We start from the raw sequence: 25,293 nt of genomic DNA, 5'->3' as shown, positions 1-25,293 counted from the left end.
CGAAGCACTTGCACGCAGCGCAGCTCGTGTGGCGCGGGATGTTGTGGATTAGGTGCAACAAAGCCAGCACCAGCCCTTGCATCATCCCGGCACCCTTCCTCTGGGCTGTACTTCCCCTTGGAACCGACCCCAGTCCCTCCTCCAGATTCCCTGTGCTGGGGCCAAAAGGAAAACAACTTCTGAGCCGGTGTCAAACGTTTCCCTCCTGCTGCTGCATTTATCACCACCTCCCGCTGAGCCCACTGCACCCCTGAGCACCACTTCGCCATGACACCCTACAGGGCTCTTGTAGCTGCTGCGAAACACCCGAGGCCTCCTCCTCCTCCCTCACCTCGTGCTGCGCCGCCCTTGGGTGCGTCTTGGCCCTTTAGTCGCAGCGTGCTCCCGCAGGGAAGGCCTGCGGACGGCCGGGAGCTGGCACAGACCCTCCCCTCTCCAGGCTCGGCTCGGTTACCCGGTGGTTGGCACCCGCTGCTGCGCTCACCGCCCCGCCAGCACGCTGCAGGTGGCAGGGATCACCCCGCTCCCCCCTGTAACTTCCCGGCTGAGGAGACGAAGCGCAGGGAAGGACGGCTCACCCTCGCACAGCAACCCGCACGCTCTGCGGTGCTCCCCCGGCTCCGTAGCTGCTCCTAGATCTTCACGGCACTGAGAAAACCAGAGGCTGCAATTTGCTCTGGAAGAGGTGCCGGCGGCACCCCTGGATCACCATCAACTGCCTCCGCTCGCTGCTGTACGCAGACACTGCCTCTGCCTTCCCACCCAGCGGCCGACAGGGCTGCTGTGCCCGGCCCGCTCGGTCCCTGCGGCACCCCCAGCAGGAGGGCTCCTCTTCCTCAGCTGTCAGCTGCCGTCAGACCCTCACCCCTTCGCTCTAACACGTCCAGGTGACAGACCAGAGCAGGGAGCGCTTACACAAGTGCTGCGGGCAGACCTCTGGCCCGGTGGGACAGCGATGAGCAGCCAAGGTGTGAACCTCAGCTGGTGCATCTGCAGTGAGAAGAAATGCGCCCGCAGCCTGTGGTGGTAGCAGTGTTGGCAGAAGTCAGGATGGCCAGTGGCAGAGCGCGGTGGACAGCTGAAGGAAGAGCAGAGAACCAAGTTGCTGCAGCTCAACGTTCAGATTTAAGCACCTTCTTCCCCTCCAGAATTCCTTAAGGGGGAAGGTCTTGGCCACCCCCTCTGGTGACAGAGCTCCCACACTGATCTCCAGTGCGTTCCTGCCTTATGAACACTGGTGCTCTGAAGATGCCTTTCATTGCCAGCTCCTCTCCCATCAAAACTCAGGCAAGGACCTAAAAAAATCAGATGCTCAGTCCCAGACACACTGAATTTCCCAGGGAGACTGGAGCGAAGTCCCCCCCTCGCCCCCCAGACTGCAGGGGCCAACGTCAAGCACGGCCCCTACTCGTGTCTGACTCCAACTTTGCGTTTCCCTTCTCTCCCTGGCAAAATACCTGCTTTTATCTAAAACAACCACTCCTGCAGGCTGGGATTACTGGATCTAAATCTGTCCCTGGTTCTGTGCTCTCAACATACTTCAGGTTGTACGTATAAGCATTCCAGTATTCGCTTCCCATCAGTTTGGCTTTTTTTCCTCCGTTCTTCCCTGGGAACGGGAACCCAAGGGAGCTGCAGCCCCAGAGCTGCGCCACCTCTGTGCTCCGAACAGGACCTGGCTTATCCAAATCCGGAAGCGGTGCCGATGTTTTTAAAGCAGATGCTACTTAAAGGTATTAGCGAGATTTGAGTGCAGTTATCTTAACCTCAGGTGTCAGGCTTCGCCGATCCCAGCGGGCACCAGCCAAGTGGAACCATCCTTCAATCCAAGCAGTTTTACCAGCTTTTATTAGAAACACCAGCACATTTCAAGTTTCCTCTTTTTGATCACAAATATAGTATTTTTCCTCTTTTTAAGTACACAGCATGAGACACAGCATCAGGGCTTTCCATCTTTTTTTTTTTTTTTTTTTTTTTTTTACAGCAATTTCTTTTGGACAAGCTTTGGGTTAGTGTTCACTGACCTCACCCCAGCCCCAAATTTTGACATCTTGAATTGCTGAAGACAATTGCATGGGCAGATGAATCCAATGGTGGTGAAAAACGTACAATAGTTAAAAGTTTGCAAGAAAAGTTTAAGCAGAGACCCTCTACAGTTAAAAAGAACGGCGTAGCGCCGCCGCGCACTACTATTTTCACAGTACGGGGATAAAAGTTGAGATCAATCGTTTGCTCTTCTCCCCCCCGTCCTCCCAACCGCATTCCACCACCGCCGTTAAGGCCGGAGGAAGCGCTAACTGAATGTGACAAGCCAAGCCGGGCCACCGCGCTGGGTTTTTGCTGCAAATCCCACGCCAGTCGCACGTCATCGAGAAGCCTGGAGGTCTGAGGGACGGCGCTTTAGGCCAGCTGTGGTTTTAGCTCGCACCTAACGCTGGGAAAGTTTCCCTGGACGACTTAACTCCAAGAAAGCAAGTCACTGGGGGGAGGAGGGGCAAGTATCCCAGGAACATGAGGGCATGGTGACAGGATATTAAAGGGAACATGTACATGATTTGTTATTTTTTATTCCACAGAAAACCCTCAAATCTAGACTCAGAGTTAACAGCAGAAAAATAGTGTTAAAGTCAATAGGTTCATATTTTACTGTAGACTAAATAAATTAGCCTAGAATTAACTCAATACTCTCTATTTTCCTTTCATTGGTGATCCTTCTCTAAATTAATGCAGTTTTTAAAAAGCAACGGCTATTAATAATTTATTCCAGTTAACCCTTATGGATGAACACCTGCAAAGAGTCAATGTATGGGAACCATTCCCCGCTCCTCTCCCTCCCCGAAAAGGAAACAATCACTAAAGGGTGTTGTAAAACAGACATGCTACCTACAGTACTCCATGTATCGTGCCACTCCTATCGATGCCTCTGGCTGCTCTGTGTAATGAGTGAATATCCATAGCTATGTCTTACAAAGAACATGATCAAAAAATATATAAATAAATAAAAACCTTAAACATTCTTACATGGATTTTAAAGAACAGAATACATGTTAAAAACTTCAGTAATTTATATCAATTTTAAGCAATACTTTATATACAATGGAAAAAAGACATGCATAGTCCAAATACAATGTTGAAAACAGCATTTTCATAACAAAAAACCCAAACACTAAGTGTTAATACCATGTACATGAATTCAAGAAGGACCACCCTTTTTGTCTGTTGCACACAGTTTATTTAACAATATGATATTATAAGTAAGAAATGAGTTTGTTTTTTTTTTTACCATTCTATACAGTGATTGAATCTTCTTGGATTTCTTATTTATAGTTATTATAGCGCTTGCATGATTTACACTAGAATTGCTTTTCCTCATTTCAAGTTTCACACAGAAGAAAGAAAGAAAAGAATGCTTCTTCTCTATTCAAATCAGCACGGTCTAAGAGTGATCATCCCTATTTTCATCTAAAACCAGTTTTATCAGAGAAACAAAGCAACAATTTCTACATCTGCAAGACAAGGATTTTGGCATTGGCCAATGTGTGTTTTTGTGTGCAAGAGTCAATTCCTATCTTTCCAGGGGTAATACTTCAACGCCTGCAGAGTTCACTATAGAAAAAAAATCTTCCCGCAATGTGTCAAAGTTACCAGGATACATTATAATGTTGCATTATTTCAGGAAACAGTTTCTGAATATTATTTTTTCTTCTTTTAAACGCAAATGTTTGAAGTCTTGAAAATACAAATAAAAAATATGAATATAATGAACTTGTTTTCCCCATTAAAAAAAAGGTATGAGTCAACAGCAACAAAAAAATAAAAACCAAAAAAACCCACAAAAGAGACCAGATATTTTAACCGCCTGGCTTTAACAAAAAAATATATTCTTTGTATTGTTTTTGTTTTTTGTTTTTGTCTTTTTTGTGTTTTTTTTTTGTTTGTTTTGTGTTTTTTTTTAAACAGCAATTCATTCTTCCATGTGTAGGAAGCAGCAGTTCCATCTAGGATTCAAAACAACCCAGATGTCTGAATTTTCAGTATAAAATGTCCAAGAACACGAAAGGAAAAAAAAGAAAAAAAAAAAAAAAGGAAAGTGATGCTCCCATAATGCTACAAACCCTCCACAAATTTTTCTAATGTGTCCCCGGTGGTGTCACCGACCAGAGACAATTCGTTAGACAACGCACTCCTGTTCGGGGTGTTTAGTTGTGGAAGCATTGCACTCTGTTCTGGGTTGCCCAAGTGTCCCTGATCCATGGAGCTAGCCATAGTAACTGCGAGTCCTGGGTGGGGGGAACCAGTCTGGGGAGAGACGTGGTGAGGTGACGGTTGGGGCTGTATCCTGGGTGACGGGCTGGAATGTGGTGGCTGGGACTGGGGACGGGGAGACTGAACGGGTGCTGGGGACCGCACCTGGTTGCTGAGGGAGGTGGCGATCTGCTGGCCAGGGAGATGAGACGCCTGCGGTTGTCCTGAGAGCATGTGCTGCTGTGGGCTCATGGGGTTGGGCTGGCCGGGGGACCCTATCTGCTGCTTCATCTGCTGCTGCTGCAGGATGCGCTGCTGCAGTGCTTGCTGGATGTTGGGAGTGCCGTCTGCCCCCATGCCGGGCTGGCCCATCTGGTTCAGCTGTCCCATCTGAGCCATCTGTCCCATGGACCCCCCCTGTATCGATATATGCTGCTGCATCCGCTGCTGCTGCATGGCTTGAGGGTAACCTCCTGGTCCTTGAGGCTGCTGGAACTGGTTATGTCCTGCCATCCCTCCTGCCATGCCAGCCCCTCCTTGCTGCTGCTGCTGTTGCTGCTGCTGCTGCAGTAATTGCCGCCTCAGGATTTCTCGGTACTGCGGACTCATGTTTGCCATGCTGGGGTTGTGGCCGGGGTTCATAATGTTTATCGCTTGTCCCTGGGGATTCATAGCTCCTATCCCTTGCTGCTGGGGAGGAACGCTCGGTCGCTGCACTCCTGCTTGCATCGCGTTCATGTTCTGCAATCCTGCTTGAGCGTGCATGCCTGGCTGTTGCATGCCGGTCTGCGGCTGCTGCATCCCAGGCTGGGGCTGTATGCCCGCTTGCGGCTGCATCCCAGGCTGGTTAGCCACGTATTTGGCTGTTCTTTGCTTTATAAAAGCTGCCATAAGCTGAGGGTTGGATTTAAGGATATTAAGAACCTGCTGCTGCTGCTGCGGAGAACTTGGTGATTTCAAGGTCCTCAGTAAGTCCTGAAGTGCATTTGGGGGGATGCTCCGCGGCGGCTGCTGCACGCCTGGCATCCTCGGCCCGGCCACCGCTTGTGGTGTCGCCATCGGCATCACCGGTCTCGCCATTCCCGGCTGCATCGGTTGCTGCTGTGGCATCGGAGGCGACTGCCACTGCCCAGGCTGCATGTTGGACATCACTGGACCGCTGACGGGGTTGGGCCGGGGTACATTCATGCTGACTTGCTGCATCTGGTTCACTGAACCCACCGTCGGGTTTACTAGTCCTGGGCGACCAGGAGGCAAACCATTGTTAATGTTGTTGACCCTGTAGAGCTGCTGCTGCTGCTGCGCAGCTTCTCGCTCGATCTGCCGAGCCGCTTCCACCGCGGCCGGCGGAGGCTGAGCCGGAGGTGGAGGCGCGGAAACCGGGTTCGCAGGTTTTCCTGTTGAAACAGTAGTAGGGGGCTGAGTTCTCGACACGCTGGGAAAGCCAGCCGGTGACATACTTACAGGGGAAGGCTGGGGCTGGGGAGGAGGCTGCGGTGTTTGCGGTGTACTTGGCTGCTGCGTAGGGGTACCAGGCGTTGCTGAGGTAGGAGAAGGCAAACTTTGCTGAGGCACGTTTCGGGTGTTCATGGTAGCCATCCTTCTGCGCATGAGCTGAGCCTGCTGCAGGCGATGCTGGATCTGCTGCTGTCGAAGCTTGTGTTTGATATTGAGACAGAATGGCACAGGGCATTTGTTCTCTTGGCAGTGTTTGGCATGGTAGCAGCAAAGAGCTATGAGCTGTTTGCACACCGGACAGCCGCCGTTGGTCTTGCGCTTGCAGCCCTTGGTGTGCTGGACAACCCGTTTCATCTTCTGGCAGGATGGCAATGAGCAGTTTGCATTGCGGCACTGACAGGCATGGACAAGGGACTGAATGCAGCGCTGGATGCTCAGTCGTCGCGACTCCTGGGGGCTCTTTGACTGTTGCTCCCCTTGGCTGTTGCTCTCATCATCCAGACCCAGGCCCCACTTAACCATCTTGTGGTCATGGCTCTTAGTGTTGTAGCAGTTAATGCAGAGGTCGTAGTCCTGAAAGCAGAGAAAACCCAAAGTTCAGCTGTTTACAGAGCACTAACCACACCAGCGAAAGAGCAGGGGAGTCAGAGCGACGCTCGGTGAGCAACGCCAGCCTGGTGTGGAAGGACAATTCTGGGTTTCAGTGGGAACGAGCACACGGAACAAGAGCAGGGCAAGAGCCGCGTGCTGTGAACAGTTTCAGTGTACACCTGGTACACCAAGGGAGAGAGCGGCTGCATACGGGGACAGTGGGACCGGACCTTCGGGGCAGGGAGCGCTGGGCAGCCGAGGGCAGGAGCCACGACAGCTGCCCCAGCAAAGCGAGGCAGCAACCGCAAGTCTCGACTAGGGTGCGCAGCAATGCAAACAGGGGCTGTAATTGTGGCGTCATTTTATTACATGAAAGAGTCCGGCAGGAACTGGGTATTTTTCCTTTCTGATGACAGGAACTGTTTACTTGTCTGTGATGTCTGCTGGGGTGTCTACACAAGGGGGGCCAAAACCTCCAACCAGCAGGAGAAATGTACCATCACTGCCTAAAAAAATAGGGGTTGGCTCTCCATTTAGCTATCCTTAGTGTAATTACTGCCTAATAATAACTACCCCAAAACATGTATTTTTTAATCCCTACGCCAACCCTCAAATCAAGCACAACTTTCATGCTAAGGCAGACGTTTATCTGAAAACCTGCTCAACCCCCACCCCTCTGCCTTTTTCACACCCCTGTTCTTTTTCTGCTGGCGGAAGGGTACTCCCTTACACGGGAGTACCCAGAAAAAACCTAAAGGCCATACCTCCTTCCACCACTTAGTTCCCCTAGTGTGCACCATCCATTTCCAGCAGCCTTGCCTCAAGAAGTCCTGTTCAATGCTTTCCTCAGAGGGATTAATTAAGACTCTTCCAACACAAACCTGGCAATAACCACTGTAAAAATCTAGGCTGCGCTTACTCATTTTGGCTTTTTGTTCAGCTGCAGCCAGAGGTTATCACAAGCCTCTGGAGGCTACCCTTTCTGCAAGTCCACTGGTAGAATTCCATGCACAGCTGCTCTCTAACATAGCACAGTGGAAGCCATCTACGCTGCGAAAGGACTAGTCATTAAAAGCATCGAGCCAGGCTACGAAGCCACTTGGTCTGATCCAAAGGGCAGGTAACCACTAACGCTGGGCCAAAGAGACAATGATGAAGTTGTGGCAACCTCCTCACCCAGCTCCACAGCAGCCCGGACACACGCCCGGCTGCACTCCCTCCAACATGAGGCACCATGTGTAAAGCAGAATGAAGGAAGAACCTTGCAGAAAGGCACGTGAACCTCTCTCGTGGACATCCATCAAATGTGGGTGAGCTCGTGCCCTGCAGATTCAGACTAGTCTTGACGCAGTCACACCCCACCACCCAGTCCTAAAGTTCTTTAAGTTTAAAACTGTCTGTGCAAAAGAGCCACAGTTGAATAAACGACGCAGCAGTAGCTGTTCCAGAGTACTGGCGTTTTCCTTGCTGAGAAATTAAAAGCACTTATTCTAGAAGAAGAGATATCCCACTGTGGTAGTCGTGCTCCCTTAAGGATCAGCAGCCCTTTTACAGCATAGGCTTAATTTCGAGGAAGCTTGGGCAATATTTTTTAAAAATAAAATTATCGAGCATGGTTGTAGGGGAAGAGAGAGCAGATGTCTCTGGTGATATACACCTACCTCACAGACAGTGCAATGCCACCTTGTTTCCACATGATGTTTGCACTCATTGCACGTGTAGACAAAGCGATCCTGCCCTTGAGTGTGCAGTTCTACCAGCATGCAGAGCGTGGACCACTTGGACCGGCGTAGCGAGGAGAACTCCCAGTGCTTATCTCTGGCTAAGGTGAGGAAGGCATCTCGCCCATCCATCAAATCACAACTAAGTAATGGATCAGGGTCCACAATGGGAGGCAGGGTGTTAATTACAGGCCCAGCATGTAAATGAATCACAAAAAAGACCTGCAGATAAATGGGGGGGGAAAATAAAAATAAATGAGGTTAGATAATCTTGCAGGAAAAAGCTCATGTTCCGTGGCAGTAATGGTATGCTACAAACATTATCTAATCAACTTCATTTAGGCTTATCTCTTCCAATATGTTGTTGCACAACAGAAAAAAGTTCTAGTGCAATCACAACCTTTACTCCTCCTGATTTTTCACTTCTCAGTATCACCAGGCCTGGATTTACAGGATTAAAATCTTCTCTGGACACTGCATTATTGTGACAGTACCTCTTTATGCTTCTCCATAGTGGCATACAGCTTCTGAGACAAATCATTGGACACATTTGGCATGCTGGGTTTCTTCTTGTTAGCTCTGCTGATGCTACTCTTATTCTTGTTGGTTTTTTTGTTGTTCTTTTTCTTGGCGTTCTTGCTGTCGCCCTGGCTTCCCTGCAATAAATGCACAGGAGAGGTGTTACACTTTACAGAGCTCTCCCCCATTCACTGTAGCTGAAAGAGCAACGCTTCTGCCGTCAATAGCAGAACTTTGTGCCAATGCCTGCGAATCAGCAATACCGTGTTAAATATATACTATCTTCCAGGAAAAATCAAAAGCCAAACTGGCAGGCAAACAAATTCAAACACTGTTTAAAAATAGATTTTTAACGTATGCATACACATTAAATAATTTGTATCTTAGACTTTTTTTTTCCCATCTCAAACACTGTACTTCAGCTTCCACTGCTTGCTTTACAAGACCTTATAGATACCTGACGATAAAATGAGTTATACATAAAATAAGATTTAAAAATGTTCCAGAAGTGCAGTGTTTTGCTTTGTTGTGATTTGTGGTTTCACATACTTGCTTGAGCTCTGACTTTACTGCTTGTTTTACAGGATTTAATTATGGGCTAGAAAAGAACATGCAGGATTTGAAACTAACAAAATGCTTTACTCTCCATTCTGAAGACTTATGGCTGCATATGCAACTCCAAAAATAAAAAAATATCCCCCAAAACCTTCACTTGTGTCTAAATTACAACACAGACCACTGTGACCATATACTGAACACCAGATATAAGCGGAGAGTAAAAAATAGCAGATGATGCTATTTAGATGACCTGCGAAAACAGAAATAACTTTTAGAGACTTCTTATGTCCTTGAAAAATAAAAACCCAAACCCTCAGCAGGGAGCTTGCCACTCAGCAAAAATCCCCTCCCTAACTGCTACAATGTGGGTTATCGTAATATTAAAAATAAGCTACTGAAAGGCTCTGAGAGATATATATACACACACACATACATATATACAGACACTCAGATGTGCACAAGAAAGTTTCATGAACACGATGTACAAGCAAACACAGGGTTTACCCACAAGCATATTTAGTCAAAGAAAACAAAAATATTCCAACTGAAGAACACAATACTATATACAGAACTGTTGCCGTCCTTCCATTCCATTAATTAGGCTTACATAGGAATTCCCTGTCCAATCTTGGGTTTTCTGTAACTAATTTTATTGCCTTTTTGATCAAACCTGTTTGGAAATTAAAATTATACTATTTCCTGGGAAACCAGACAGAGCTCTGAGTGATTTGAAGGCATTCAGAAATGAGCTACTGTATGTTCCCACCTTGACTTCTCTTCCCCAAAATTTTCTACCCCCGATGGACGCGGAGCCTGTTCTCCTTTGCCTATGTGTTCTGAAGCCTCAGTGTAAGATTAAAAAATGTAAACACAAAAAGGAACAACAGATTGAAACTTAGCCAACAGTATAAGTCTTAAGTTTTATTTCTATTCCACCTTTAGCAAGTTTGCATTTGGTCAACTGTACAAAGCTATTCCAAAATGTTGTGAGTGCCAAGATTGGTTTCGTACTACTTCGTTTTGATAGCATTTAACATATCCAGCCAGGTTTGCCAGAGACGCCGATGGCATGGTTACTCAGGGAGCCTTCACAATCCTTTTTCAAGAATTTCTAAATACTTACCACCTCTTTAGATTCTCCTTAACTGATACTTGCAGCACACGTTGACTTTCAAAAGCTTTCTCTCCACATATACAAAGCTTAGGACTAAGAATTTAAAAAGAGATTGACAGATTCTGTAGGGCGAATTGCAAAGATTCATCAAGTGCTTCTAGACATGGCGATCCCCATGGCTGGGCACAGTTTCCTCCATGAAATGACACAAGTTTAAGAGACCGCACTGGAGAAGTTCTCATGCTTTTAATTTCATTCCTTTTTTCTACGCGAAGTGGCAAAGACCACACTGTTATGTGTTTTGTTGCATTCTTGGATGACATCTTCAGCAACCTGAATGCAGATTTTGTTTCCCTGCTATCCCAAGCAACATCAATGGCAGTAAGTGGGAAAAAAAGGATGCTAGCAGTCAAGGCTGCATCTCCTCACTTTAGGCAGACAATTTGTATGAATTTCACAGTTAGCTGTTCTGCGCTTTTTAAAACACTTCCCCCCCCCCCCCCCCCTTTTAGATGCAGAGGTTTACACTGGTGTTTTCACTGGAAGGGCGTGCTACAATTTACTGGAAGTGATACTGTTAGCAAAAAAGGACTGCAACTTAAATTCCAAGTCCTGTCTTTCGGTTACTTTTATACCGCTATGTTTGTTGAAATATTTCAATATTTTAAAAAGTTACATTCAGCAGGAACAGAGTGAAAACTATTAACTTCATGGGTCCATAAAACCCATAAAACCAAACTGTATTAGCTGTGAAGGAGCTGCTAAGGTTTAATTGAAAGAACTTTCTGACATAATGAAATTGATGGATTAAGGTTTATCACTCCACATCAATCACACATAATATGTACCGTATGCAAATTGTCACAGCATCTAAGCTGAAGAGAGTTTTTCCCCAGTTAAAGCTTTTGGTTCCACCTCAATCAGCCAGACTTCAGATTTCCCCACTATATTCATTTTCTAAATGCCTTGCTGCAAATCACAAGTAAAAGGGGTAGTATAGAAGTGCTGAGACCTGGTTTGGTTTTGGTTACAGATACAATCAAGACACAAATTAAAATGAACGATGAAATTCTGGCCAGAACCCTGAAAAAGGAAGTTGTTGGGTCTTCTTGTTTGTTTTTTTTATACACAGAGAGAACCCTGGTGAAGGAAAACAACCACCAGGACTGGTATTTCACACCAATGCAAAGCTTGCAATAAATACTTCTAAATTTCAGCCCCTACTGTCGCAGATGACCACAAATACCTTTGCTTAGCAGCTTTTTCAGCTTTGAAAAAATACAGCACCTTTCAAAATGCAAATACTGAAGGTGATTTGCAAAGGTGTGAACCAGAAGCTCAGCCACATGGCTGCAAGCAAATGCAGCAGTCATGATGCAATCCAAAAGTAGCTTAACACATTTCTCTGAGAACAGAGATGCTGAACTGACATAACTGACTCCTGGTTCTGTTAAAAAACCAAAATAAAATAACAAGCCATCAGTATATTTATTACCCAAGAAAAAAAAAAATCCAGAAATGCAGCTGAAGGGAACCCTAGTTTAATGTCTAATGTGAATGACCTTCTCTTCTAGTTTACTGGACGTAAATGCTCTGATTTATTAAGGAATTGTCAGTTTGTGAGCCAGAAGCAAATGTAGCATATAAAGTTAACTCACCTCTGTTGTTTCACTAGCTGCAGTACTTTCTTCCTTTTTCCTTTCCTCCTCCTCCTGCTCCAACTCCTTAATGCTTTCTTCCAGCACATTGGGCCAGAAATCACCTTCAAAGTAAGGCAGCTCCTTGGCACTCGTCAGCCTGTCCTCAGTTGCTTGTTTGAAGATGTCCTGTTAGGCGCAGAACACAGTACCAACACGTAAGTGAAGACCTCTTAGGAGAGAGGGGAGAACTACAGCCACGATCCAGCGCTACACGGAAGAGCGGTGCCTCACCTACAGCCCATGCCCCACTCCTGGCAGGCCTCTTCCGGCAGCTCCAAAACTGGCCTGGAATACCGCCCACAGCCTGCTCCTGTTCCACCTCGGAAAGCGCCGAGGCTCTCCTGAACTGACTGCAGGATGCAGGATCCTGACATGACGGGAGAAACTAAGATACCCCTGGAAAATGCAACAACCCCCTCCCTGGTAACCACACCAATTAAGAATGAAGCTACCCCACGCAACTTTTCCTACACTGCTCCTGGACAAGTGCAGGACTGTTCTAGTGCCAGCAAGCACATCTCACCCAGCCCTTTCCCTTAAAAATCTGAAAGCACGTGAGCACTTCAGTGCGTGTGCCTGGGCTGTACGTCACAGGGGCGGTAAGCCTGGCAACTCCAGGAGGAATCACTGAATGCACCAGCAAACTACTACACACAGGAGTACTAAAGCCTGGTTGCAGAAGGGTGTGTGTGTGCAGCCTGCATCCTTCGCTGACTGCTGGCTGAAGCTCTCTGGGGCAACTGGCCAGGATTGGGGACCACCAAGAGGAACAGGTGCCTCATACAGTTGTTTTGGAGGTGTTTTTTTAAGTGCATTGCATTTAACAAGCACGTACAAGACTAGCCAATCTTCTCTGGATTAATTTCAGGACCACCTTATTAGGAGAGACACAGATTTTCTAGCTCTTTGCTATGCCAGATCAGATGCCAGGGCTTGCTATCTGCGCTTCTATTCCACACATCTAGTAACTGTCACTTGCAATCAAAACATCTCTTTTTTTCCTCCCCGCACTGTCACTACCACGAGGAAATTTTTGTAAAGTTTAGCACGTAAGGAGTGGCAAATGCTACCTCTGCCATCACCTTTGCCATCTTTTAACTTATTTCCTTGGGTATGTGTGTGACATTCTCCAGTTATGAAAATCATCCTTTTTCTCTTCAAGTGAAGAAGCTGTTTTAGAAGCAGTTTTTTTGACTTCACACTAGAGGTCCAGTGTTCCACCCCATCAAGCAAGTAACTTCTATAAACCTTAACAACCTACACACACTTCCTTGCCTGGAAAACTGCAGTGAAAAAGAAGTATGTGAAGGCAGGCTCTTGCGCACTTCTTTTAATGCAGAAACCAAACCTAAAGAATTTTCAGCCTGAAAGACAGAACCCTCCAGAAAAATCTAAGAAAACGCAGCCACTAGCTGAGAATAAAACCCCTTGTACAGTACTATGATGGTTTCACGCATTATGAAACAGTATTAGCTACCTTCAAATGAAAAGCCCCCCAAAATTAGTTCATGAAATAAACAGTAGCAAACCTTGTAGTCGTGAATGATTCTCTCAGCAAATGCCTTGTCCAGCATCTTCTTATACCATTCTTGCAAACGTTTGGGTTTGGGTATTTTCTGATCAGGCGGATGGCAATGAAAAATATAGTCATCTCCTTCACTTGGGGGACAGGCCCAGATGTGTCCTGTCACATACCTGTGTTTCACACACAAGAAAAAAAATAGTCTTAACCATTTTGACTACCACCTTAAAAATAACTCAGACAAACAGATATAAATTCAGACCTCTGGCTTCCTTTTTTTTTCCTTCTTCTTTTTTCCCTCTTTTTTCTTTGCAACAAAGATACTGAGGCAATAACCTCTATTTGTACAAGGGATGAGAAAAGGTCTCAGATATAATAGTGAAGCTTAAACATCAAGTGAACCTCTGATAAAAAGAATGATATGCTGCCAGTTTAAGAACCCTAACAACAGAAAAAACACCTTAGTGATAATATCCAAATTTCTCTCTCCACTGCAGAAGAGGCATGGGTTCCACACATCTCAGAGAGGGCAGAAGAAAATAGACACTATCCCAAGTGAAAAGCTACTTGGCATCCTGGATTAAAAACAAAACAAAAAAAAAAGCTACGAAAAAGATTTATGTACAAAGATCTCACTCACCCAAGTTTCTTCACATACTCCAAATATCCAATGAGGATTTCATGATAAACTGCAGTTCGGAGACAACGGGGGCGGAAGAAATGAATACTATCTAGATACGATATGTACACACGCCTATAGTAATGAGAGAAGAATGATAGAAAATCATGTACGGCTGAACGTCTGCTTTGTCTGCTGAGAGCTGACTTGTATACTAGATACATATACAGCCATACTGAACAAAGACAAATTAAAGATGACATTATTCTAATGCATATTTAAGCATCTTATCATAATATAAACAGTTCTCAAAAGCAAAAGATGGGCAGAATCTTTTTAGACATCAAGAATATACATAGAGAGACAAACTTTAATACAGAATATAAGAAACTGTAACATTTTACGTGACACTTGCTTTCCCCTTCAAAGCCACCTGCAGTCACAGGGTAGGACTTATTTGTGCCACATAATTGAAACGTATCTCCTGTTCTTCTGTGTTTGAGAGTAACTGCCCAGTGAATGTAGCAAGATGTTCTCTGTGCATGCACCTCCAGTACAGGAAGCACAGAAAGGAGAGTACCTTGTATTTGGAGGGGGGCAATCCGAGCCGTACTCCTGTACGTGCATGCCGAAGAAGCACACATCTACTCCGTCTATCTCCTCAAATGCAAATAGAGCTTTGGTACGGTAAGGGAAAGATTCTGACATCTCACCAGAATCCACAAATCTGAATGAAAGGGTGATGAAGAACAGGAGGGGAAAAAAAAAAAAAAAGGATAAAAAAACAAACAACAAAAAGCCTATTATTAAATCTGTGTCCTAAAAGAACAAGGAAATGCTTTTCAACCTTATTTTTAAGGTTTATTTTATTATTATGCAGAAGTTAAACAGGGTCAGATCACGGCTGCATTAAAACAGGGAGTCCTGTTACTGTGAAACTCACAGAAAGACAGTTTCCACATATAGCTAACGTATGACTGCACAGGCAAGCATTGAGTACAAGAGCATCCTCAGAAACCACAAGCCTTTAAATATATTGCAGAGTAGAAAACCTGATACATTATGGTGAAGTGATGTCACATAAACACTGTCTTTATGAATTAAAGCCAAAATACTTCATAGAATAAACCTTTTCAGCTTTTCATTTACGAGGAAGCAAATGAAAAATAACTTTTGAAAGCTAAAGTACTTCTAAAAACACAGCAAAATGAAGGAACAGTAAGGAACAGAATCTCAGCAACTGTTTCAAACTAAACTATGAATTTTGTAATGCTAAGCAAAATGTGGTCAGACTTTCTCAAGATTAATAATACAAAGTCACAGTATTATAATCAAAACCAGGCTGTCCCCACTACTCCCCCCCCCCCAGTCAAAATACAACTGTCACCTCCTTTGAGTTTATTTACTGCATACTGCTTTTTTTACCTTTCATAATCTCCCTTATGCCTAAGTTTCAAATATGTGCAGAGGGATTAAGGTGCAAATTGGCACAATTTTGCAATATTTATGCAGGGAAACTCCAAAATTAAAAGAAAAAAAAAAGATTGCATTTATTGTAATTAATAGAACTAACCTGGATTTCATTCCTGGTTTAACTTCTACTGTCTTATCTGAACTGGCTACTACTCTGACAAAGACCTCTCCAGCTTCAGGATGATTCTGTCGCCGTAAAAATTTGTTTACTCTGTCTTCCAAATGGTTTCCTAAACGTGTAGTCTGTAGCCCTAGAAATGAAGGGGGAGAACATGACGGAAACGTTATTACTAGAGAAATCACTGTTAAGTTCAGGGTGTTACCGTGCTTGTAAAGTCTTTCAGCTTGCTTCTCTGTATAGTAGCAGTAGGCTTTTTTCCCCTTTGTATGAAAATTTGATGTTTTTATTTACGCAGGCAAAATTAAAAAAGCAAACCCATCCATGTTTTTACACAAGCCTTATGTGTTCATACCCTGCTGCGGAAGCTAAAAGCACTATAGTGGGGAAATTACTTAGTAAGTGAACTAACAAAGGCGGCTTTACATAGCATTTTTAAATTTGCAGGCTTATTTTATGAACACTGCAAATGTTTTCTCCTAACAAAAACACTATCTGGCTGTTTGACAGAGATTACATCATTTTATAGATCTGGCTCAATGCCACACCTTTTCAAGCAAAGCAAAGCAAATCAACAGAAATGAAAAGCCTTTTGACTTCAATGGAGATTTCATTGCTTTTCCTTTTCTTTTCTTTTCAAGAGAGCTTTTAGATTGAACAGTTACAGTAATCTGCACATAAAGCTTAAATAGTTCTTGCACAGCGATAGAGGTCTTTAAAAGTTCAAGTCCACATATTGTCCAGACCCACTCTCTTGGTCTCTATAATTAGCTTTTGTCAGGAGAGATGTTTTTGTAGTATTACAGGATGCGATGGTTTTCAAATAAATCCACACAAAATTAGAGAAATTAAGATGAAGATTTTGGTTTAAATTAAGAAAACAGAAGTAGCACACTATTTTGACTTGAAGATTTATGACTATTTCTCTTCTCCTGCTGTACTTATTTTACCAGCTCGTATTTCTACTTCATTTTTATGGTCAATCTGCTATCTCTTCCAAAGCAATGGTGCAATCTACAGATGTTCGTTTTCCTAAAATGCATTTAATTTTCAGCTCTCCATTGCTTCATTTTTCGGTCGTTCTTTGGCTACTGACAGAGAGCTGTTGGTTCTTCTTCCTGACTACTGAGTTTGCATACAGAATGCTGCAGTGAAACATCTATGCTAAAAATTATTTTAGGCTCCAATACTGGGGAAAAAGAGTCACGTATATTCAAAGGAAGATCTTGCTTTTTAAGGGATTTATACACTTACTATTTTTTTTTAATCAGTTTATAGAGATCACAAAACATGGCAATCTTGTTTTACATCTTTTAGTCTGTCCCCTTGTCCAGTGAGATTCTGTTGTCATAACCAGCACAACACAGTTTAAGTATCATTTACTTGCGGCCCAATAATTAAATTTAAAGGCAGGTTAAAGTAAAAATACACTATGCCCTTTACCAGTTCCAATACACTGGCCTTTCCCAGAGTTTCCCAGCCGAATACAATATACTGGGCTTTCCACAGATTACAGAAGGCAGTTGATTTTAAAGGAAATTCAAAGAACTGTAAAGAAAATTCACAAATAATTTCTGCAGGAATTATTTCGTTTTGTTGATTTCTCTGAAGACAGAAAAAAAACCCAGCTCCATTTCAGCTAATGAGTTGGTACATTTTTAGAAAGCCATTTTAGTTAACTCTACTGTCTTGTTGTGTTTTCATTTTATCATCTTTCCAATGCTAAGCAACCAGAGGGTATCTGCTTCCTTCCTTATGTTGCAATGCATTAAGACTTGAAAAACAAACAAAAAAAAGACCAGATAAGCAGATAAAAGAAACAGGCAACACTAAGATTACATGCACTGTAAACAGAGGATCTAAAACCTGCATATTTTATTAGAACATGCAAATCCTTTGGGAAATCAGCTTGATCTTGGTTCTTGGACACCTCTAACATAAGTACTTCCAGTAAAAGCTCAGGCCTCAACAAAAACTGCAGCACAGACTTGAAAAAAGACATAGGGCAGATAGGAAGAAAGTCAGACTTCTGGCTTACTGCGATTTTTTTTTCAGGAAAGTACTCTGGGTGACTTATTTGTCTGGATATCTTGTCTTTGAACATCTCTGCATTAGCTACTGGTTAAGTAATATTGGTAGATTTTCTTAGTAAGAAAAAGACTTCAAAAGTTTGGAATTTCACAGCATAATCCAGCTGTACACTGGTTTACAGGTTGTATTTGGCTTGCTGTCAGTCAGTTTTATGCAACTTGTGATGTGGTTAAGATAACCATTTTTACTTAATATACCTTAGAAATATGAACATTATCATAACAGCTAACCAACAGCTTGCAGCTGAGGGACATGCTATCTTGATTATTAGCAGTTGTGCTAGCACGCTTGAGAGCACGGAGAAATATTGATGGCAATTCTGTAAGTAAAGGTTTTTATGGGGACTGAGGGGGAGAGGAAACATGGTAATGTTTCAAACTTTCATCACTCGTGTTTGTTTTCAGGTTAGTAGTAAGAGCATGGTTTTGACAAGAGCAGGCTCTCTTTCCTTGTTCTGGTGTTTTCACTAGAGCATTGTTAAAGAAAACTGATCTCAGGAGCTGAGCCCACCAGTGGATTACAGCTGGCAGCAGGACTCCAATCGTCATGTGAAAAAGAAAACAAGATAGCCAGACAGCAAGGAAATGAGAAAGAAAAGATCAGTGGAAAGGAAAAAAGCACCATTATTTCCCTGTCCAGACCTCCAAGGAACAGAATGGTTAATGGTTACCTTGAACTAAATGGCTGGTTACTCAAACTTTAAGTGACGTCACAGAACAACTGCAGACATGGAAGGAATCGCATACTTATTTAAGACAATTTACATCAATATATGCTGTAAAGTCAGCATATAATAGTAGAGACATCTATTTAAAATGCTTATCTAAGCCTACATTTTTAATTCATCATTTTATTAATGTTCTCCTACAATCTTAATCTGTCTTTAATGAGACTAATTTTAATCTTTTTAACAATACTACCTTCTTCCATGCGTCAGGTTACTCCAGAGACCGTTTTGATAACTACAACTTAGCATGTCTCATACAGCATTATCATCTCCAAATTACCCCCCTTCGAATCTCTTATTATGCAATCAACCACAAAGTTATCAAGAAGTTAGATTTAATGCAAAACCATGCCTTTATTACAATTTGGAAGATTCAGGCTTGCAAAGTCACAGCATGACAAGGTAATAATGCCCAGAACTTCCAAGGACCAAAGAAGAACAGGGGAGGAACCAAGTGTACCTGCAACTTCTAGTTCAAGTGGCTGAATCACCCTCTTGGCTTCTACACTCACTTTATTTTTCTACCCCATGCCACTGACACTGCATTTCCAATGCTAGTCCCTACTCTCTTCCCTGCCTCCCCAAAACATGTACGAGTAGAAGTTATCAAATTCTGTTGTCTGATGTTAAATGCATGCAAAGAACACCTGTGTAAGGATTACTAAGGAGACTCGGACAACTTGACCTGACATCTTCTGGCACTCTCTTTAGTGCCCATTTTAACACAATTATTTATGACAATGGTTACTTCCAAGAAAATCTGGACACATAGTACAATGGGTTACTAATTCCAGCGGACAGTTCTTATACCACAGTCCACTCCAGAAGCAAGAAAAGCTCTTCAAATACATTAGTACTTGGCACCACCACAGCACACCTGAAATGCAGTACACCTCGTTACTACATGTTATTTGAAGGGCACAGAGGTGACAGTAACTTACCACAGTTTCAGCGCTACGTGGAAACATGCCTGAATACAGCCAGTGAAGTGCATGCAGGCTTATGTTTCTCCTGTTCTGTTTCCCCCTCCCTTTTTATTTTTTTTATCTTATAAAACTAAGGACATGGATACCTCAAGCAGCATTAAGACTGACCAGAAACACATGAAGAGCAGGTCTTTACAACACTGATTAAAATTCCGACAGCTGCCAAAGCCTTGGGCTACACTACTCCGCGTTTTGCAAATGTTCCTGTACTCTCTGTCATGACTTCAGAAAGTCTCAATCAAAAAAATCTCTTAGGGGTGGCTGGGAGAAAATGAAAGTTAAAGATAAAAATAGAAATATCAGACTCACTTTTAGCACTGAATTTGTTTTCTTTGCGTGTTCTACCAGTTTTCTTCAGACAATTATCACAGACAAACCTATTGAGAAAAAAATTGTCAAACACTTAGCATAAACCCAGTATCAGCTAGCTGAAACCCAATGTTTGGATCCATAATTGAAGTGTCAGAGCACAATACAATTTTTTCTGGATTGGAACAGCTTGTATCTTTCTATTTGAGGGACTTAACACCTTTATGAGCTGGTCTAATTCTGCCAAACAGTTACACCTGCGTTTGTGCTCTGTAGTATACAAACTTACCTCCAACCACCTTCCATTGTTTAGTAGTTAGAAAGAAACCACAGAAATCTGCGTATATGAACAAGTTGGTTTCATGCACATTTTCATCTGCATATACTGAAATGAGACCCCAAACACCAAAAAAATGTATTTTATTTAGAAACGCTTCGTTCTTTTGTACTCTGTTCTTAAAAAGGCAGTGACTGCACATTAAAGAGCAAAGGCAGAAAATCTTAATTGTCTAAACCACATTGGTCTTATACAAGGAGTAAAAAACTAAGAATCGGCTTACCCGGAAGGCCAAATAATATCATAATGTAATACACAAATCTGGTGCATCTTCCGACCACACTCTTTGCAGTCAACAAACCTGAGAAGAAAAAACAGCAGCTGATCACTTTTGTTGTTAGAAAAGTAATTTTCCAGAATTCAGCAAGGACTTTTGAACCCTCTGCTAAGGATTTAATCAGCTTCAGCAGGCCCAATTTACATGTCAGTTAAAAAAAACCCCTCATTAGAATAGCTTCAATGTCATGTAAAAATAATATATATATATATATAGAAAATGTACTAGTTTAAAAATGTGAAATGGGCTGTCATGCACAACTTTTCCTGGATCTTTTCTATCCTCTTCTAAGCAGAGCTCTAAGTTTTCCCAGCTTCACAGAATTCTGCTCAACAATACCTCCGCAGATTTAATTTTCAATTGTTGCAGCAACCACAAGCTGACTAAACGGTTGCTCAACTTACTGTAAACGTAAAAAACTAGTCATTCATGAATCACTGTGCCAAGAAAGCATGTATTAGCTTGTCTTTGCCTGCACGGGTCTGCTGTAGTATAGTATGTCAAAATTCTTTTTTTGGATGGGAAAACAGTTAGAGGTTTTCTCAGTCAAGATTGCAGCGCTGGTTACGAAGCCAAATACACCGGGGTCCATCCTGGCAGTCTACCTTTAAAGGTCTGGGGGAGGAGCTCTATTTAGTATTTGCAAAGATAAAGAAAGGAACCAAAATGCACTGCATATCAAACTGCCAGAGACCAAAGTAAGAGTAAGATAAAACCTCATTTCAGCTAGTTAAGGACAGTAGGAAAAGCAGCACAGTGCTACTAAAGGAATGTTCAACTCTGCTTTGACTGAACTTCCTGAGGCTAGTAAACGCAAGGGAGGAGGATGGCTCTTTCAGTGGGCTAAGCCACCAAGTGAAGAGAAAAATGTGTTTCAAAAGTCTGGCTAAACCAAGAGGAAAATGCAGAACTCCCCACCAGGTACTCAGGGCTTGGTGTGAAAGTCTGTACAATGGGGGCCGTTTTCAGCCAGTTGTGCAGAACACACCTTAGGAATTACCCAAATAAACAGAACCAGAAACTGCCATTAAACAGGCTCATATTTTCCTTCTGGGCTACCAATGGTAGAAATGAAGTTTGTATGCTGTGCTATGAACTCTAGAGAAAGATTCTGCAGCCTGTTTGGCCAGAGATGGGGGGGGCGGGGCAGGGGGAAGGATTTTTGATTTCTGAAGGGCTGGCTAAAGGACAAGTCAAAGCGATGATATTATCCTAAGAAAAACAACACCCGGTACTTACGGCTCTGGATCTAGTGTATCATTTTTCTTCTTTTCAAACTGATCCTTAGAGATGGTTCTAGAGACAAAGAGTTAATATGAAAACTCAGTAGAACCTTTATATCAGAGGCCAAAACAACACGCTTCTCTGAATTGCAGCAAATGAGCAAACTTTAAGTCAGAAGAAAGCATATCGGTATTTATTTTCTATTCAGAGAAAGCAATTCAGTTCTTTTTATTTTAAGCTACAGAAAATGTTTTTCCCATTTCACTTGTGTAAATTAAAAGCAAAATAAGAGATACCCAAGTATACACAAATTTAAAATCATAAAGAGCAAGGGAAGCTATTGTCAGTAAAGCAGCCACCTTCCAAAACGGCTCGTATTCCTCAAATCTTAGAGCATCTTATTTTCTCGTCAGGTTAAAGACAAGCCATTGGTTTCATAAACAAAAGCTGTACTTCAAAAGGTGAGACGTCTGGATTAGGCGAAGTCTTTCATTTGAAAAGGTAATGGATTAGTGACATTTATTGACACAGCTTCCACCCCCAGCCCCCAACCACGTTACCTAGCGCCTGCCAGCCCCTGCACCTAGTCCACAGGCAGCTTTTGGGCAGCGCAACTTGACGCAAGCCGGGCAGAGGAGCAGACCCCACCACAGGAACAACTGTTAATCATCTGTTACTGTGAAAGTCTCCTCTTAGTAGCGAAGTAGGTATTTCCACGCCACCACCACCAGCCACAGGGTTTTCCTATCAGCTCAGGACTACATGCCACCCCTCCTATCCCAAAAGGCAGCATGCAGGAGAAAGGAAGCTACTTACGTTTGAGGCTGGGAAGGGTCATCACCCAGGGTGACATTCTCCCCCTGGATTTCAGTGAAACACTTCTCACAGAAGTGATACCTGTCAGCAAGAAGGCCATATTTGGGTGAACTGGTCCAGCACAACACACAGCCACCCAAGCACGGAGCCACCAACCAGAGCAGGGCAGATCACCACGACGAAAGGGGGGGCGTTGTTGGTTGATTGATGGGTCAGTGTGGACAATGAGGAGGAACAGAGGGGAGGGGAGGGCAGGATTAGAGAACAGGGGAGGGAACAAACAGCACAGACGTAAGAGGTAAGACGCAAACACCAAGACAACACAGAGCAGAAAGCCAAGGCAAAGCACAGATTAGCATTCGGTCTCATTTTATACAATACTAACAACTTGTTCGTTGATCAAATTCAGAATTTGGGGAGGATTACTGAAGTAGCTACCAAGCGCTACATTTGTATAGACTTCAAATTTAAGAATTTGGATTTGATTTGCATTACTTAAGGAAAAAATGCTCTTTGATTCCAGGCTTGTGACAGACCGAGCTTCCTTTAGGGAAAAAAAAATAGCCTGTCAAAAAGCTTTACAAATACATTTATTACAGATTTAAGTAATTAGAGAATATGCTGAAAGCATTTACTGATTTGTCAGTAAAAACTGTAAAAGCAGGAACACTTGGTATAAAAAAAAATAATCTATAAAAATATTAAGTTCAAAAGTTATTTGACTGTAAGATTAAATGTGACCAATTGCTCAGCTAATATTATTTAATATAAATGAAACCAAATCCATACTCTAGACAAACATTTAACAGAAATGCAATTATGGGTCAGAGTTTCCAGCCCTTTATCTATATAAGTACAATATATGTATATATGTGCACAACATTAAATATTGTACATACATACAATATATTTATCAGGTACATTAAAGATGTGGAATTAAGCTTTACAAATTGAATGTGAGGCTAGGTACAATTTTTGGTCACCAGACCAAGAGCCAATCCAAGTTATACTCAGCAAAACCAACACTGCAGTTTAACAAACCAAGCTGAGTAAATTGGAATACAACTCTACAAAAATACAATCTGCATTTGAAAAAAAAAAAACAAAATCAAAGTAACACAGATTTTGGTGGGGTTTTTTTGGGGGGCAGGTTTGGGTTTTTTTGTTTTGTTTTTTTTTTTGTTTGTTTGTTTGTTTCAGATGAACTGGAACCAAAGTTGTCAGGGTCATTTAAAAAACAAAAAGAAAAAAAAAAGAAAAAAAAAAAAAGAGGAGGCTAAATGTTTGGAAAGGATATGAATTCACACATGAACAAAGGTAACAAAGAGAGGCCACAGCTGTAAAATGCAGGAAGGCCACAAAGGATCATCAAAATAAAGGAGCTTTATGGAGGATCAAGAGTGAGAGAGTATAAGCAGCAATGGCAGCACAGTAAAACGCAGTTTTAGTATTCAAACACTAGAATCGTAAGAATGGTAAGTATAAAAGGCATCAAACAAGACTCAATGTCACAATGAACCAACAACTTAAGGGATGGAGATTAATAAATATGGCAGCTTGCCCCTTCAAACACATACTCATACACTTAAAACTACTGGTGACAGGTCTCCAAGGCTGTGCTTTCCTGGAGACAACAAAAGCCATTTACAGGCACTTATCGAAACGTGTGGATCAGAATTTCCTCCTGCGACACACACTGGCTGTCACGTCACCACTGCACATTTTCTAAACGCTCGTGAAAGACAGCCCAAGCAAACAGCAGCAGGTCCTTCAGCAGCACCCAATGAATTGGGGAAAGAGGTTTTGCAGAGCAATCTGCTGCCTCCCCAGGCTGGAGCCCAGTCCGTGTTACCATAGCATAATTTATAAGAGCCTGAAAACTTCGGCGAACTCTGCCAGCTGGCTCCGGCTTTAAGAGCTACTCTGCTAGCCAAGAACCACTTAAATGCAGCAGCACACTGAATACTCCCTCTACTGTGGGACTGACACGGAAAGGAAAAAGGTGTATTTTATTCTAGTTAATATAGCCCACACTGACATCGCCACAGAATCACCTTCCCAGCAGGGCAGCTGCAGCTACGATAGCCACCACGTGAGCTAAAATGCCACGGTCCTTGCCCAGGGGGCTGCTTGCCAGCCTACCACAAGTTAAAACTGCAAGTGACTTCTCTTCTCCTGGGTCAGCTCAACTGGGATGAAACACACCACCCTCCCACGGAAAACAAAGGCTTTTGGAGCTGGTAATGCAACAGAACAAGGCCAGGATAAAAAAAATATTATCCCGTTAATTTGTGAGCACTGGGAATGATGAAGATATTAGGGTTATTACAGTGTTACAAGGGAATTTCAGGAGTGGATACTGTCACTGCACATCTCATTTACACGGACTTCACTTGCCCCTCACCCTGTATCACTACACTGATACGGTATCAAATATCTTTTTTTAAAAAAACCCAAACATAAAAGGTTCAGAATTTTATATGCCTTCACACAGTGTCCACGTCCTTTTTTGTCTATAGTGTGCTGCTTCAAATTTTTCTTCAATTAAAAAATCCCCACTAATTATTTTCCTTATTAACAAGGTTGCTCATTTTAAGAGAAGGGCTGAAACACAGGAGGACCCAAACACCAGACTATGCAGCCAGAAAAATCCATGGTCAAGGCTCCTATTAATACTCTGCTACATTTAAGCAATCCCAGAAACGGTTAATTCTGATCCATTTTTAGAATAATTCATGGGCTTTCAAAGCACTTGTGAAACTGAGGAACGAGACTGCCTTCCCTATCAGCTTTAAGTTACACCGCAGAAATCTAACTAGCTCCACCAGCACAGCTATTGCACGTGTTCACGCTGCGGCTGCGGGACGCTCGGTCTCACAGGGGTGAGC

At 43.1% G+C, this 25,293-nt stretch overlaps 1 protein-coding gene across 5 annotated transcripts in view; it reads right to left on the bottom strand.

The window, feature by feature from the left end:
• Positions 1–1,832: 1,832 nt before the first annotated feature.
• LOC119147436 (CREB binding protein) overlaps positions 1,833–25,293 on the bottom strand; it is a 96,956-nt gene continuing 73,495 nt past the window's right edge. For 4 of the 5 annotated variants that reach the window (XM_037386429.1, XM_037386430.1, XM_037386432.1 and 1 more), the window contains 12 exons: positions 22,406–22,486; positions 21,605–21,661; positions 20,312–20,389; positions 19,752–19,819; positions 15,621–15,771; positions 14,628–14,774; positions 14,069–14,182; positions 13,436–13,601; positions 11,865–12,032; positions 8,510–8,671; positions 7,956–8,237; positions 1,833–6,276 (listed from right to left, as the gene is read on the bottom strand). In XM_037386429.1, the coding sequence (XP_037242326.1) occupies positions 4,108–6,276; positions 7,956–8,237; positions 8,510–8,671; positions 11,865–12,032; positions 13,436–13,601; positions 14,069–14,182; positions 14,628–14,774; positions 15,621–15,771; positions 19,752–19,819; positions 20,312–20,389; positions 21,605–21,661; positions 22,406–22,486 (3,643 nt within the window). In that variant the 3' untranslated portion in view covers positions 1,833–4,107. The remainder of the gene's footprint in view (positions 6,277–7,955; positions 8,238–8,509; positions 8,672–11,864; positions 12,033–13,435; positions 13,602–14,068; positions 14,183–14,627; positions 14,775–15,620; positions 15,772–19,751; positions 19,820–20,311; positions 20,390–21,604; positions 21,662–22,405; positions 22,487–25,293) is intronic. The other variant, XM_037386433.1, reaches the window with a different exon arrangement.

Source organism: Falco rusticolus, chromosome 4 (assembly GCF_015220075.1).
Source record: "Falco rusticolus isolate bFalRus1 chromosome 4, bFalRus1.pri, whole genome shotgun sequence".
NCBI classification, from domain to species: Eukaryota; Metazoa; Chordata; class Aves; order Falconiformes; family Falconidae; genus Falco; species Falco rusticolus.
This window is presented reverse-complemented; position numbering and strand designations above follow the sequence as displayed.